Source organism: Diplotaxodon limnothrissa, linkage group LG23 (assembly GCF_057381915.1).
Source record: "Diplotaxodon limnothrissa isolate DT_005_m linkage group LG23, D_limnothrissa_male_GT1.1, whole genome shotgun sequence".
NCBI classification, from domain to species: domain Eukaryota; kingdom Metazoa; phylum Chordata; class Actinopteri; order Cichliformes; family Cichlidae; genus Diplotaxodon; species Diplotaxodon limnothrissa.
The window spans coordinates 30,112,936-30,128,635 of record NC_140617.1 but is presented as its reverse complement, the minus strand read 5'-3'; the positions used below and the strand labels follow the sequence as shown (position 1 = coordinate 30,128,635).

The 15,700-nt window shown below is 42.7% G+C and overlaps 1 protein-coding gene across 2 annotated transcripts in view; it reads right to left on the bottom strand.

The window, feature by feature from the left end:
• The window catches only part of LOC146608494 (FERM, ARHGEF and pleckstrin domain-containing protein 1-like), a 59,802-nt gene that overhangs the window by 6,587 nt on the left and 37,515 nt on the right, over window positions 1-15,700 (bottom strand). Inside the window, exons 12-21 of one of the 2 annotated variants that reach the window (XM_085347427.1) lie at window positions 14,862-15,096; window positions 8,213-8,421; window positions 6,555-6,644; window positions 4,735-4,868; window positions 2,789-2,870; window positions 2,613-2,674; window positions 2,349-2,524; window positions 2,137-2,267; window positions 1,950-2,018; window positions 1,773-1,862 (exon numbers count right to left, since the gene is read on the bottom strand). In XM_085347427.1, coding sequence (XP_085203553.1) covers window positions 1,773-1,862; window positions 1,950-2,018; window positions 2,137-2,267; window positions 2,349-2,524; window positions 2,613-2,674; window positions 2,789-2,870; window positions 4,735-4,868; window positions 6,555-6,644; window positions 8,213-8,421; window positions 14,862-15,096 — 1,278 coding nt within the window. The remainder of the gene's footprint in view (window positions 1-1,772; window positions 1,863-1,949; window positions 2,019-2,136; window positions 2,268-2,348; window positions 2,525-2,612; window positions 2,675-2,788; window positions 2,871-4,734; window positions 4,869-6,554; window positions 6,645-8,212; window positions 8,422-14,861; window positions 15,097-15,700) is intronic. The other variant, XM_085347428.1, reaches the window with a different exon arrangement.

Below are 15,700 nucleotides of genomic sequence, written 5' to 3'. Positions count from 1 at the left end.
CAACTTCCATCCATCCATCTTCATCCGCTTTATCTGAGGCCGGGTCGCGGGGCAGCAGCCTAAGCAAAGAGGCCCAGACCTCCCTCTCCCCAGCCACCTCCTCCAGCTTGTCCGGGGGAATACCAAGGCGTTCCAAGGCCAGCCGAGAGATATAATCTCTCCAGCGTGTCCTGGATCCACCCCGGGGCCTCCTCCCGGTGGGACATGCCTGGAACACCTCACCCCAGGAGGCGCCCAGGGGGCATCCTTGTCAGATGCCCGAACCACCTCAGCTGGCTCCTTTCGATGTGGAGCAGCAGCTGCTCTACTCTGAGCCCCTCCCGGATGGCCGAACTTCTCACCCTATCTCTAAGGGAGAGGCCAGCCACCCTTCCGAGGAAGCTCATTTCTGCCGCTTGTATCCGCGATCTCGTTCTTTCGGTCACTACCCACAGCTCGTGGCCATAGGTGAGGGTAGGGACGTAGATCGACCGGTAAATTGAGAGCTTCGCTTTTACACTCAGCTCCCTCTTCACCACGACGGACCGGTGCAGCGTCCGCATTACTGCAGCTGCAGCCCCAATCCGTCTGTCGATCTCCGGCTCCCTTCTCCCATCACTCGCGAACAAGACCCCGAGATACTTGAACTCCTCCACTTGGGGCAGGAACTCATCCCCGACCCGGAGTGGGCACTCCACCCTTTTCCACCTGAGAACCATGGCCTCAGATTTGGAGGTGCTGATCCTCATTCCCGCTGCTTCACACTCGGCTGCGAACCGTTCCAGTGCGAGCTGGAGGCCTTCACCCGATGAAGCCAACAGAACCACATCATCCGCAAAAATCAGAGATGAGATTCTGAGGCCACCAAAGCAAAAGCCCTCCGCCACTTGGCTGCGCCTAGAAATCCTGCCCATAAAAATTATGAACAGAACCGGAGACAAAGGGCAGCCCTGGCGGAGCCCATCACCCACCGGGAACGAGTCCGACTTATTGCCGGCAATGCGAACCAAGCTCTTGCAACGGTTGTATAGGGATCGAATGGCCCGTAGCAATGGGCCAGACACCCCACACTCCCGCAACACCTCCCACAGGACACCCCGAGGGACACGGTCGAATGCCTTCTCCAAGTCCACAAAACACATGTAGACTGGTTGGGCAAACTCCCATGCACCCTCAAGTATCCTGGAGAGGATAAAGAGCTGGTCCAGTGTTCCGTGACCAGGACGAAAACCGCATTGTTCCTCCTGTATCCGAGGTTCGACTAGCGGACGAACTCTCCTTTCCAGCACCCTGGCATAGACTTTCCCAGGGAGGCTGAGGAGTGTGATCCCCCTGTAGTTGGAACACACCCTCCGGTCCCCCTTCTTAAAGTTGGGGACCACCACCCTGGTCTGCCAGTCCACAGGTACTGCCCCTGATTTCCACGCAACATTGTAGAGGCGTGTCTACCAGGACAGCCCTACAACGTCCAGAGCCTTCAGGAACTCGGGGCGGACCTCATCAACACCAGGGGCTCTGCCACCAAGGAGTTGTTTAACTGCCTCAGTGACCTCGCCCCCGGAAATTGGCGGGTCAGTCCCCTCATCCCCAGACTCTGCTTCCTCCTCGGAAGACGTGTCAGTGGGATAAACAACTTGTAACCCTAAAATGTAACATTTCCATAGAACGAGCCAGATGGAAAACAAAACAATTTAAAAATCTGAAAAACCTTTCGTAAGGAAAAGAAACTGCTTTGATAAGATAAGATAAGTGTGTTTTGTGTGTGTGTGTGTGTGTGTGTTTTGATTATGTACCGTCATGCCATAGAGAGGCAGCTGGCCGTGAACCTTAAACTGGTTGGATGGAGTCATGCCTCGACTGGTGTACACCAAACAATCACTAAACTGGAAAGAAAAAAAAGAGTGAAGAGCTTTGTTTAGAGGTATTATAGATGCTTTGTTTTTTTAGTAGAAACCAGCATAAAGTCTCACCAGGAAGAACATCCTCTGCTGAAGGCCCTTTCCAGAGAGTTTGCTGAGGCAACCGAGCCTGATGAACTCCTGTAAGTGAAACAGAATCACACCGACAATGTGACAACAGGACGGCAGAGCAAGGAAGTGAAAACTCTACAAATGTCCAGGATGAATCTAGACTAGCTGAATTATTAAAGAGCCGCACCCTTCCAGGGCTGATGAGGTCTTCGACGCCGGTCAGATCCTTCTTCAGTTCTATAAGCTTCTGGAAGTTCTCCATCTTCATCATGATTCCCTGAAGCTGCAACACCATCTCCGAGATGTCCGCCAGGGCAGCTGGAGGAGACAGATTTATTTTCATATATAGAAAGAAAATACACACATGAGCGGAAAGGGTAGGTGTGGGGGACTGTGTACCTCTACAGTCCCTGAAGTCATCATGTGTGGGCGGGTAGTGCTTGCAGAGCCTCTCCAGGATAAGTTTGTAGTGCAGCAGGCGGTGAAGAGGCCTGAGGAGGAAGATGTTGAGGGGCAGGTAGCAAACCCGTTGCTGCTCGAAGTCTCGACATAAAGTCTCCACCTTCCGACTGGACCTGATAGTCACAGGGATGAAGTTTCTCTTTAGGACATCCTGTTTTGATTTGAACAACTTGTCTGCATGCTCACTGTTTTGCCACCCACCGACAGGCCCGCTCCAGTTCTACCAGGCACTCTGAATGTTTCTGGAGATGAATCGTCAACTGCTGCAGATGCGGAAAGAGATGAAACCAAGATAAGAGACAGAAATTAAAAGTTAAAAATTAAAATGCACCTTATTTTATGAAATTAATGATCCAGAGTCAAGTATGGAGATTTACCCTGAGACCCTGAATGTTCTTGAGTAAAACGTCACCAATTCGCTGATAGTCTCCTTTAATGTGGGCGTTAGATCGGCCCTCCCTGAAGAGAGATTAAGACGTGCGTTAATGTGCAGGAGCACAGATTCACCAGTAGGTGTCAGCTCAAAACATCTTACACAAGTGTGGAAAAGTCTTCATTCAACTCCCACAGCCCCATTCATCTCACCAGTGTGTGTAAGTGTGTGTGAGTGTGTATGTGTGCTCCTGCCTGTCATTACAGAGATAACACAAAACAGATTCTGACAGCAGGGAAAGTGAGGAATTTCAGGTATTTGCACGAACACAGACTTTTTCATACCACATTATGTCAAGTGAAGGAAAAAATTTCCAACAAAGCCATTTAGCCATCTCAGATTCAGGAAAATGAAAATGTAATCAGTTCAAATAATTCCTTGGGTTACTAAAAGAAAATCTAGGCTGAATATGACTATGAAACATGACTAGAACTGCTTGGAAACAAAGCAGCACACAGAGACGAACTACAGCAGAAGGGATTCATTTTTCCTGATCCTACATCAGCACCAAGATTAATCTGGTGTTAAAATGCTTCCCATTTTTTTGGACTTGTTTTGATTACATGAACTAATCCTGCTTAATTGCACTGTGGAAAATGTTCTACACATTTGAATTAACCCTTGTATGGTGTTCGGGTCTGTGAGACCCGTGTTCAGTTTTTTCAAAAGAAAAATTAAACAATTAATTATTTTTTCACCTGTAAATGTGTTGTGTCTTTCCACTCACTCCACTTGATTATAACTGATTTATTTATAACATTTTATATAAAAGAAAAACGAGAAGCACATTAATTCATAAATGTGATCTAACAAAGGTAAAGGGAAAAAATTAACCATGTTTGCTGTTCATATGTCTTGTAATTGGGATGAAGTAAACATCTGTTGAGTAATTTAACATAAAATTGTTTGATAGTGTTAATTTGGAAAGCCAAAACTCTAGCGGGTCCACCAGACCCATGAACACTGGCTGAGTAACAAAAATACGAACACCACACAAGGGTTAAACATAAAAATAGGAAGGAATTAATTTGTGACCATTTTTAGTTTGTAACATTTTTCTATTTTTATTCTTTTTCCTCTGTTAAAAATGGGGCCTATTATTCTTTACCTTATATAATGTTGTATACATACTGTTGTTTAAATAAGGATTACTAAACCCTATGAGCCCAATGCTCTGTTTGAGACAGCCTTTTCCACTCTTGGATGTAGATGATATCATACAGAGCCAAGACTGAAGCTGTGTTCGCACCGGAGATGGTTCGCTTGTTTTGCATCATTTTGAAGCTGAAGGCCAGTTGCTTGATGACATTGCAGGCTCTGATTGCCTTTACGATAAGATTCATATGTCATTTTTAATAGTCTTCTTCACTCTGATTGGTAGTGGTTTCAGTCAGTCATGTAGAAGTTGACAAAGTTAGTTTCAGGTCTCGCCTGCTTCCCGTCACCAGCGGTTATTAAACATGTAGTCATCTGAAATAATAGAAACTCATTCACTTTCTGTGGTCACCACATCACTGCGAATCAGTTCCAGTGTGGATGCGCTGTCTGTGAGCACAGAAGCCCCACCCACCTCCTCTGTTCAGTCTAAGAGGGGCAGCCAATCATATGAAAGTAGGGGGAGAGGAGTTAAAACACCTTCTTTCAGTCAGAGCCAGCCCCAGGTTAAGATAAATACAGATTATTTTGAACTGTGGATCATGCAAAGCTACTTTTCCAGAGTAGGCTGAATAAAATTATAGAGCTGAAAATGAAAAAAACAAATACAACTTTAATTCAAGCCCTTTTTTAAACATAATAAACATACAGTAAAAATAAATAATTTTAAACCTCATCTGTAAATTTCTGAAAAACAAAAAAAACTTTTCTGAATGGAAACAGATGGACACTGACCACTGCGCCAGCCGCTGCTCTGTCTCTTTGAGGAATCCCTGATGAAACTTGTACACCGGATCATAGTTGGCAGAGATCAGGCTCTTAACAGAGTCTGGGAAAGCCTCATCTTTCCCCACAGCGCTGTGGAAGGACTAGAAAATTGACAAACAATGTGGACATGTGGAAAAAGAAGAAAATGCAGATCACATTTTATCTTTTACTATATTTTTTAAATTGTATTTCCATATCGGATACTTCGGCACATAATGAGTGCCTTTTCTGCTCCTCACAAGTAAGTGAACAAAACATTCAGAAGGAATAAAAATAATGAGAATGTAACTCCTACTCATCCACAACTCCCCCAGATTACTGGCAGAGATTGGAAGGGACACATCCAGTATGAGGTCCCACACATTACTGGTAGGATCCAGGATGAGGGATTGGACATGATAACAGAAATCCATCAGACACACATAAATGTGCTCAGGGCCCCGTGTGAGCGCACCACGACCCCTGACACAGAGGTGTTATATTCCCCGCTGTAGTAAATCACACAGGATCTGAGAGCTCGAGCAGACAGGCGGCAGTCCAGCAGTTTCACAGACAGACTCGCCCGGAAAGAACACAAGTGACATGAGATTTAAAAAAGAAAAAAGAAGAGAAAAAGATGGGTGGGTGTGGGATCCCAGGCATGAGCTGTACCAGCAAAGGAAAATGTTTAAGAGGTTTTAAAAAAGCACCCGCGCATGCCTTCTTTCCACATCAAAGAGGCTGGAAACTACTACTGTGAAGAAAAACAGCTGAGAAAGGAAAAAGTAGGAACAGAGGCGTTTTCCAATCCACAGCGAGGTCAGAGGTCACCGTCAGTGTCTCAGTATTAAGGAGACAGGTCTTTAGCAAGCAGGTGCTGAACCTGTGTTTCTGCATTGGTGGTCTTTACTCATCATAACCCCGCCTATCACATTTCCTTTTTTTTTCTTTTCTCGAAAGCAGTTGCGACAGACAGTAAAAGTGAGTCATATAAAAGCAAAGACTGAGTCTGACCCACATTAAGCTGCACTTTCATCCCAGACGCTGTTTTTATAAATGCAGAGTGGGGTTTTTTTCTGTCTTGACTTCAGCGGTTTTACTTGTAAACTAAAAGAGCCTGAAGCTAATTAGTCTGTCCAAGCTATGTAACAGCAAAAAGATACAAGTCTGCTCACTTACAAGGAAGAGAGTTGTAGCATATGCACTGCACTGAATGCATTTTCATCTCTGTCCTGCATGAGAAAAGTGCTCATAAACTTCAGCCTTCAGTCGGGGGCCAAACTAAAGGCACATAAAAGCCTTTTTCTGGGATGTGAATAAAAAAAGAGAAGTAAGACTGGAACTGTGTGCTGGAACTAATGTAATATTAATGTTGCATTACTGAGAACAAACACTGTGAGATTTGTGAGTTTGGTTCAGACTTGAGCCTTTACTTTCCCTTTGGGGCCTCTTTTTCTAATATATAGCTGTAAAAAACACCAACGCTTGCATCTCGAATTCAGCACGTTGTGCGGTGCAAACCAACCCTGACTCACTGTTCCAGCACATGAGCTTTTAAAAAGATTAATTTTGGTACACTGTCCCAAAATTAGACTTCTAAACCAACAGTTTTGACTCATTATTCCGGTATTATTCTAAAGAAACCAGCCTTGGCTCACGGTATGCTTTTGGACCCCACTGGCTCTTGGTCCTGCCACTTTCAGTCTAATCCAGATGGTATTGGCCTCACAGTGTGAAGGGAAGAGATAACAGATTGGACACAAGAGACTGGACAATACATGGAGACAAAGAGGCACCACTATCTTTACCTCTGTGATAACCTGCAGGTCATTGAGGTAGGTCCGCTCTGTGGTCAATAGTTCCTTGGCTATAAAGTAAGCCTTGTCTGTGGGAAACTTCTAGACAGAAACAAAAAGAAGCAAATCAATCTGTTTATATATATTTTTATCTCATCTTCTACAGAAAGAAGTCTGCACATTTTATGTTGCGAAAGACCAGCAGTTCAGTTCTTGTTATTAATTTGGATGAATTCCCCCAATTAATAATTTCTTTGTCTCACCAAATTACAGTAACGTGCAAAAGTCTTCAGCCAACCTTATTTCTTTGCATTTTGCTAGAAAAATTGGAAATAGCTGCATTGATTCATTTATTTGGCCCTTGAAGTTACTTTTTTGTTAGGGAGGATTTGTTTGTTGTTGAGTCCAATGTTAAAATAAGTTCTTTAAAAAGCCAAAAAAAATGCTGCTAGTGAAACATTTTTCACTAGCAGTCAAAAACTAATGTGCACACTTACGTCTGCATTTTTTTTTTAATATAAACAAAATTATAGCGGAAGTGCTGCCACATGTCTGGTCAGAAAGAGAGAACCAATTTGTTTATTTGGTAGTTCAATGAAAGACTTCTGTTAGTTAAGAGTGAGAAAACAAATTTGCAGTTTTGTATTGTTATACAATATTTGTATTACTTGAACACTGAAGCGGCCCTCCAATGAGATGACAGTGCCAGCAGTGGCCCACAGCTCATTTAAGTTTGAGACCCCTGCTGTGGACACTCACAGCACACTAATGACCTCCTCCATACATACCGACAATGATTTGAATGAAAACTTTCACATTTGGATTTGTCACTCCTTCAGACCTGATGTCACTGTTTTTCATTCCAGTTCTTCTGTAATGTGGAATACCTCAGCACTCCTACCCCCACCCCTTTCTTTCCTTAAGATTGGCTTCTTGACAGCCAGTCTTTCACTGAGACCATTTCTGATGAGGTTTCAGTGAACAGTCGATGAATCGACCTTTGGGTCCAGATGCATCTCTCAGGTCCTGAGTCAGGTCTTTGCTTTAGTTTTCCTGCTTCTTAAGGACAAGACTTTCAGATATAGTTCATCTGCAACAAGGTCTTGTTTTGTTTTTTTCAGGTATGCCACTTCTTATTTTGTCCACTACTTGTCCAGTTTCTTCATATCTCCATGTGTATATGTGACAGGCTGTACCAACAAAACAAGTTCTTTGTTACTTCGTGTTTTTTTTCCTGTCTGTTTTGTGTAAACACAACACAGGGTCATAACTTGATTTGACCATATTAATGCTTCAGTGATTCATAGGTCAGTGTTAACAAACAAATCATTCCTATGAAAATGGTCAGGCGAAAGAACTGGATTGAAATGAGTGAAAAAGTCACCAAGACTTTTGAAAGGACTTAAGAAAGCCTGGAAAACTATTGCTCAAGCACACTTACAAAAATTACAAGAATCTCTGGCTGCTTGAATCAAAATATAAAGAAAAGAGGAGTGGCTAAAGGCTTTGCACATTTGTCTGAGTCACAGCATTGTTTTTTCCAAGTACTGAAAGACTTGGGTGTTCACAACTTCTTAGTCCAGACTAAATTCCTTTGAAGTCCTTCTGGGGGCCAATTCAGTGACTACAAGAAATTTCCCCATCCACCTTCTTACTCTCTGTATACCCACCTTCCTCCTCGCCTCGTCTTCCTCATCGTTGCGAACATATCCCGCTTCGGTAAGCAGCGGGCTGGTAAGTGGGGATAACGGCTGGATTTCAGCACTCTGTTCAGCACCCAGGACCCCAGTCCTTCCCATTCTCTGCCCATTCACAGAGCCGTTCCCATTAACTGCTACATGAGGACCTCCCAACGAAGACTTCTCTGAACCCGGACTTCCTGAGGGGCGAGAAGAAAAGAAGAATATAGAAAGGGGGGAGAAGCGGAGGTTAGGAATAGAACAAAGAGTAAGAGAAGATGACAAGAGAAGATAAGGGACAGTGTTAAATTTGATACAAAGAGAAATTCAGCTTCTACAATGAAATGCACTGCCAACTTGTATTTGTATTTCTTATCATTTAATAGAACTTTTAATCATGACAGAATTATTTATTCTGCCAGACACAGCAGTGAAGCAAAAGGTTTCCAGGCTCACTGCACTGTGCACCTAAAAACATATTTAACAAGAAGAAGAAGAATTGTTCAATAATATTGTCTCCAAATAACTCAATTAAACATAAAACAAGATGATTGGCAATGAATTTCAACACTGGATAATTCTACACAATCAGTTCTAAAGTATGGTCTAAATGAGCACCTCTCATTTAGATCATACTTTAGGACCAAATGCCACTTGACCAAATGCTACTGTCCACTGACTCTATTCTATTTGCATTCACTTATATGAATGTGAATATGATTAAAGCATAGCTAGAAGGGATGGAGAGAAGAAAAACAGACTGTTAGTAAGGAGCCAACCATTAATAAAGGTTATATGAAGGCATTACATAGGCAAATTAAGGGGAAGAATGATGGTGTGCATAGTGGAGGGCTTTGAACATTTCTGCATATTTCATAGTTCATCAGCAAGCTATCTTTTGCTTCAATTTGCCTACATAAACACCAGAAGGACAGTACAAGACTGATCAGTGCCATTAAATTTACAACCATTTATGATTTAAAAAAAGATCACCTAAACTTTGAGATGCTGGAAGCAGTAAAAGTTAGCCACTTTAACTTTTTACTAAAACGTTTTGATGATGCCTTAAATGGAGCTGTCGTATAACAGGCATATGCTCTGAGTAGTTTAAATCTGCTTCTGGCAGCCCTTTATGAAAATGATGGAAAGGGTAAAAAGATAAGTCTACTTCTCACTAATGTGAGAAACACTACAGATGTTAACTACATGGTAACTACATGGTACTAAGTCGTGACTGTATACTTGCCCAGGTGCAAAGTTTCCACAGAGTCCACTTCTATACACCAAACTGAATCATGGATAAAACCATGGCAACCAATGAGTGCAAGTCTGTGTGTGGGGGGGATGCTATAACAACACTGACAACCATACAGAAGACCACTAAGAAACTACCACAAAAAAACAAACTGAAGCTACAAAACAATAAACGGAGTGGAATCAAGTACAACACTGAAAAAGACAAACAGGCTACGCTACAGACTAACTACCACAACACAAAACACTGGTGGGATCCATGTGACGAGCAGGCGGAGGGTATATAGGTGGGTGTGTGAGGGGCACGGCAGTTCAGCACCTGTTTGTTCTAAAGAAATTCCCAAGTCCCTTTTCTTCTGACAAACGTCATCATTTTTTTGTTTATTGACACTAGTTCACATAATCAGTTACAGTGTTAAAAAGAGAGATTAAAGGGAAAATGGGGGAAGGGGGCCTCAGAGAAGTCACCAAAAAAAGATTCAGAAGGTGCTTAGTGATGAAAATTAAAAAAAAAAAAAAAGGACAGGTGCGGAGGAATACAAAGTGTTACAGCAGAGACAGAAAAAACAGTGAGTCAAGGCAGCTTTAGTCCATTCAAAATCAGCATGTTAATTTGTAAAGATGCTTATGCAGATCTTTGACTAGAATGGATGCATGTTCAGTATTTATAATTTCAAAGCATGCTACAGTCATTAAAATGAACAAATAAATAGAAAACATGCAAACCCCAACTGCCACCAAGGTCTCCACTTTAACTTTAAAAGAACAGCAAACAAGTGGTTTACACCTTTTAAAAAAAATCATGTAAAAAGAAAAAGATTAAAGGATCAAGTGACGCAGCAGTACCCTTGTATACCATTTTAATAATCTAAATTTAAGAAACACTTTGAAAATATGGTTGCTTTCTTGCTCAGACTTAAATAAGAAGACTGACTATGAACTCAGCTTAAGTTAGCTTAGCTTAGTTAGCAACAAGTGAGAAAATCCCTACAAAACCGCAACCTGTCAAGTTATTTTCTAAACTTTACAGTTGCTAACAAGTGGACTTTGTCACTTTTAGACAGAGATATGGGGTATGTTTTTTGCTAAGCTAAGCTAACTTGCCACTGGCTGTAGCTTCATATTTTCAACATATATAAATCTTTAGCTTTCAGAAAGACATCAAATATTTCCAAAAGTTTCGAACTATTTCGTGATGCAACCTGATATCATCACAGTGTGTATATATATGTATATATAATCGCCAAAAAAAGCTACAAGGTAGTTTACCTTTCATTTTAAATTAATCAGTCAAATTAACCAAATTTGGCTGCAATTAATTCCATAAATAAACAAAATATCAATCAATCAGTCTTTTACTGCATCTACTTTATATTAAAACTACAAAAACAAGCTTCAGTGGAAGTGACTGGCTTCAAGTGCTACTTGTTGACAGGCAGCGAGACTAAAGACAAGCTGGACTCAACCCCAGTATTCCAGTGTATGCATGTGAATAACTTCTCACAATACTCTGACTTTCATACCTTAAAAAATAAAATGCCAATATCTCTCAAAGATATCTTTATTTTTGCACTTGCACTTGCATTATGCTTTAAGCTGAACGTTACTTGTGTCTGTCTACCTTCGCCCTCTCAGTCTCCGTTAAAAGAGCACTGGAGTTGAGTCAGCCTTGTTTTGTCCTCATGCTTGGTGAGGAAACCGCAATGGGTACGAATGGTTTCTAAATATTTAAAAACAAAACAGTGCAGTTGAGAAATCATGAGCAAGGAGCAACAACAACAACAACAATAACAACAACAAAAAAGGGCTATAAACTGCAGTAAGAAGTATCTGAGTCTAGAAGCCTGCAAAGCTATAGGGTTGTTGTTAGGATTGTGTTAAACTGCACCCTCACACATCTGGATCCAGTTTAAGCCCCACGACAGAAACACAGCGTGACACAGGGAGCAAAAACAGAGTTGAGTGACAGAGAGCAGCAACATCCTTCACCTGGTTAACATGCATTTACAGTACAGAAAGTGAAATGGTGAGAAAACAGTGCTGAAAGACTTTTTTTCAACCCCTTGAAATAACAACAAAAAAAAAGAAGCGAGAACATGCTTAAAAACAAACATTTACAAAGAGTGAATCATGAACATTTGATTCAGGTAGAGGCAGCAGGAAACAAAAGGTCATTCAACCTTGGAAGCTGATAGAATCTTGACGACATTCAGTCCAAATTAAGCCACCTTGTAACTTGAACCCCCGATATCAGCAAAACAGTTCAGCTTCCTGAAACTGAATCTACCAACAGTACTGTTTGTGTTTGCGTTTGTTGTGCTACAATTTAGGTGCAAAAAGACTGTAATATGCAAGAAGAACCAAACCAGAATGAGAATGAGCAAGCTAAGACACTGACTTAATACCATTTAATGCAATTTTTGCTTACTCAGTCCATCTGGATGACAGTGCTGAAACATGACATCTAAACAAAAGCTCCTTGTGTTGATCTTTAAAGTAATTTCAACTGATACTCAACAGGTTGGCTTATTTTTGTACTGATTTAGTTTATGGGACATTCAAACATTTCCTGCATGTCTCAAGAGAAGCCCACACTTTAATTCACTTCAGTTTGATCCAATTCAGCGTGCTGTAGTGGAGCAGCCAATGACAGAGATGGAGATGGGAAGCCTTCACCAGCAGAAAACAGCATCCAGAGAGGTGAAAGATAACAGGGTTACCTCTGTTTGTGGTTGCAGCGCATGCCTGGAGCCAAGCCGAGCAAAGCAGGACGAGGATGGCGGTCGGTGTGTTTGATTACCGCTGATTATGTGCATATAAACCGTGACAGAAAGAGAAAGCATAACCATAGAAAGAAATAAAGGCTGAAGAAATCCCCCTAAACCCATCACCAGCCAGCTGAAGTAGCATAAGTGTTGAAATGTAGAGACAAATGGAGCTTCAGCTAGAAAACACAGATATAAAAGATTAGGGTTTCCCTAAAATTGATGCAAAACTACTTCAATTGGTCTAAATACAAAAAGTCATGACCGCAAATATCCAGAATACCATGCAGATCACCCACGACAGACAGACAAATGAACTGAATGCATGAAAAATTGCTCAGAAGACAGGAACAACAGCAGTCGGCTATTTTCCTCCTCTGGCAGATCCCAGTAACTCACATAGAAAACACACTTTTCCCAAAGTGTAACACTCCAAGTACAATTCAATCTACTAACTAAATCAAATACACTGTACAGTTAAAGGGGATCAGACCAACTGTACAGAAGTCTCCCCTCCTAGCATCCTATCAAATCCATTTATGAACTTCAGCTATTACCTCAAAGTCCATCTATTGCACCAGACAGTCTGATTTAGAGAAAAAAGCTACACTATAACTACAAAATGGGTGTATAATGCCACAGAAAGGCAGAAAATCTGCTGAGCTTGACAGCTTTTAGAAAGTCCAATCAAGTATCACATTTACTACCAAAAAGAAAAAAACTCTTCACACACTTCTACACCTTAATGTCCCACAAATAAGAAAAAAATGTCTTAATTCTCAACAATGTGGCAAATGCTAACAAGTAAAGTGTGAAGTGAACAAGAATTTTTTGAAAACGTCAAGGTTTTCCTCGAACTTTCTATGAAACATTTCCTTCTGCACATTCAACTACAGTGAATATAAACGTTTCTGAGTTATGGCACGTTGTGAGGAAGCTTTTACCAAATGTATGCTCATTATTTTACCTTTCTTTTTATACAAAGAGCTGGCTGGCTCACAAAAGTGTCAGCTAGCAGCTTACTAAGAAATCTGCATACGTAATTTTAAAAAAGGAGTTTAGAAAAAACAGATGTTATTAAAGATTCAATTCGCCATTAGAAAACACACATCTTGCCCTATGTTTACGCTCCAGAAAATACGTTAGACCCTGTGCGTAAAGCGTGCTTGACTATAAAATGTGTAAAAGCACCGCAATCAACCATAGTGTTTTCCTTCTATTTCGGTGCTCGTCAGTGTAGCAGGAAGACAAAGCTGTCTCTAAGAAGAAAAAGACGACTTTAAACATCTGTTTATCTGTAACACACTAAATTAACACGTTGTTTTTTTCCTTTTGCCCACTCATGCTCGCTCAACAGCTAAAAACCCGACCGCCTATGTCTTCCTCATTAAAGCGGTAACACCCTTCCTCTTCCTCCACACCGTCGCCACCCTCCTCCAACTGCAAACTCCCGAAAGAGAACTTGGTGTGAGAGAGCGGGGATGTGCCGTTTGAGTTAACCGAAATCATGGAGCTGACGGCGGCCGGGTTGCCGTACATTAAGGGCTGGCTGTACGCACTGCTGCCCGTGTCTGACTCTGTGTCGCTGGTGTCTGTGCCGCTGCTAGTAGACCCGTCGATCATTTGGACCGGCTGGTTTAGAGTGTTGTATTTGTTATTAGACGGGCTGCTGCCGGGCTTTCCCTGACGCCCGAACATCCGCTGCACCGTATTGGACCGTGGCTGACCAGGAACCAGGAGGTTCCTGTCATTGCCGTTGGTCATCATCATTCTACGCTCCAGTGGGGCAGAGCCAGGAGTTTTGGCGTGCAGCCCAGAGCGATTGCGGTGGTTGATGGGTGTCGATGTCAGCTGGCTGAGAATGAATGGGTCAGTGTCAGAGCGGTTCCTCATGTTATTGTTGTTGTAGTACGGTTTAGCCAGATTTGGCGAAGTGCGGTTTGAGGCGATCGGGGAGTAGCTGCCATAGTGGTTTTGTGGATGGGATGATGGCGGGACCGTGGGAGTCTCCACAGGGAGCGCTCCAGGACGTTTACTGAAATAATGCCCGCCATCATCCCACCGCGAAGCTGAACGTGGCTGACTGTGACCGTTTGTCATCTCTGAGTGACTGAGTGAGTTTGTGCGGTGATGGAAGCTGCTGATCACCGGGCTGGAGCACTGACTGCGTGTCCCGGTTCCTAATGGACGACCCAACACTGCACCTCGCTTGTCTCGCCCCTGAAAGATCTCATCTAACAGCGTGCTGTGGAGCGGGAGACGCCCATTTGTCAAAACGTCCTCATCTGTTAGCTCGTGACTCACATTAAACTTGTTACACACAGGAGACTGATTTACAGTGTTCCTGTTACCCTGCATGCTTTGCTGCTGCTTCCCCACCATACCCTGCTGCATCAGCCCTTGGTGATTGGTGTGATAGAACCCATTAACAGCCCCAAACAGCCTCCCAGCTTGCCCCCCATTTCGACCAGGACTACCCAAGTGCCTACTATAAGCACAAGGCTCATCCTCATTGCTGTCATTTGCATTGCTGTGACCCCGGGTAGCCCTGTTGTTCTTTGTCACATCACATTCACTGTCTATGTCGCTGCAGTCTATGTAAGGAATAGAAGAGCTGCTGCCTTTGTTTGCCCTGCAGGATGGACCTGGGTTGAGGAGCTGCTGGTCCAGTACTGATCCCGCAACGTGGTGGTTCTGTCGGGGCTGAGTCGGGTCTGAGCCAGGCGCTGCCGTTAGGCCATGAAGACCGTTGGTGGGGGGCGTGACCGCCTGTGGCTCCTCCGAACCATTAGGTACAGCCAGATGGCTCAATCTGTCTGAGTCAGGCTGGTCTGCTAACGGGATCGACGTGGCACTCTGCAAATAACAAGAGGGGAGAAAAGACAGAACATGGAGTGAAGATGGAATGAAAGGTTAAAAGGGGGGAATAATAAAGGATAAAACTGTTATTTATTTGGGCTCTATTACAGGGACAGCCTTAGAGCAAGCACTCAGTTACACATTTTCACTCCCTGGAACGGCATGGGTACACAAGCTTTGTAATCACAGCTCCAGATGTAAACAAAGATGCTGAGGAGTGATTTTTAAAAAAAGAAGAAGAAAAAAAAAGCTTGTTAATTATCGTGTGGTTGTGTTTCGGCGTTTTCTAATGCAGTTCCAAGTAAAGGTAAACATATTTCTCCCTCTGGTTTTCTACTGTACTTTCCCTCACACTATTTTGGTAGTTGACATTTCTGAGTCCATACATTTACGCTATGACTATTATTCTTTATACTGAGGCAATGATTGTTATTCTCTCACTGATTAATTCAAAACACTTGTGGGTTGAGTTAACCTGACATGTAGTTAGATTTCTCAGGAGGTGCCCATCAGGTTATGGCATAGACTGAAGGATAATTCAGACAAGACAAGCCTGAGCATGTCTAAGAGTGAGAGCCAATGTCAGCCCCCAATGTTGATT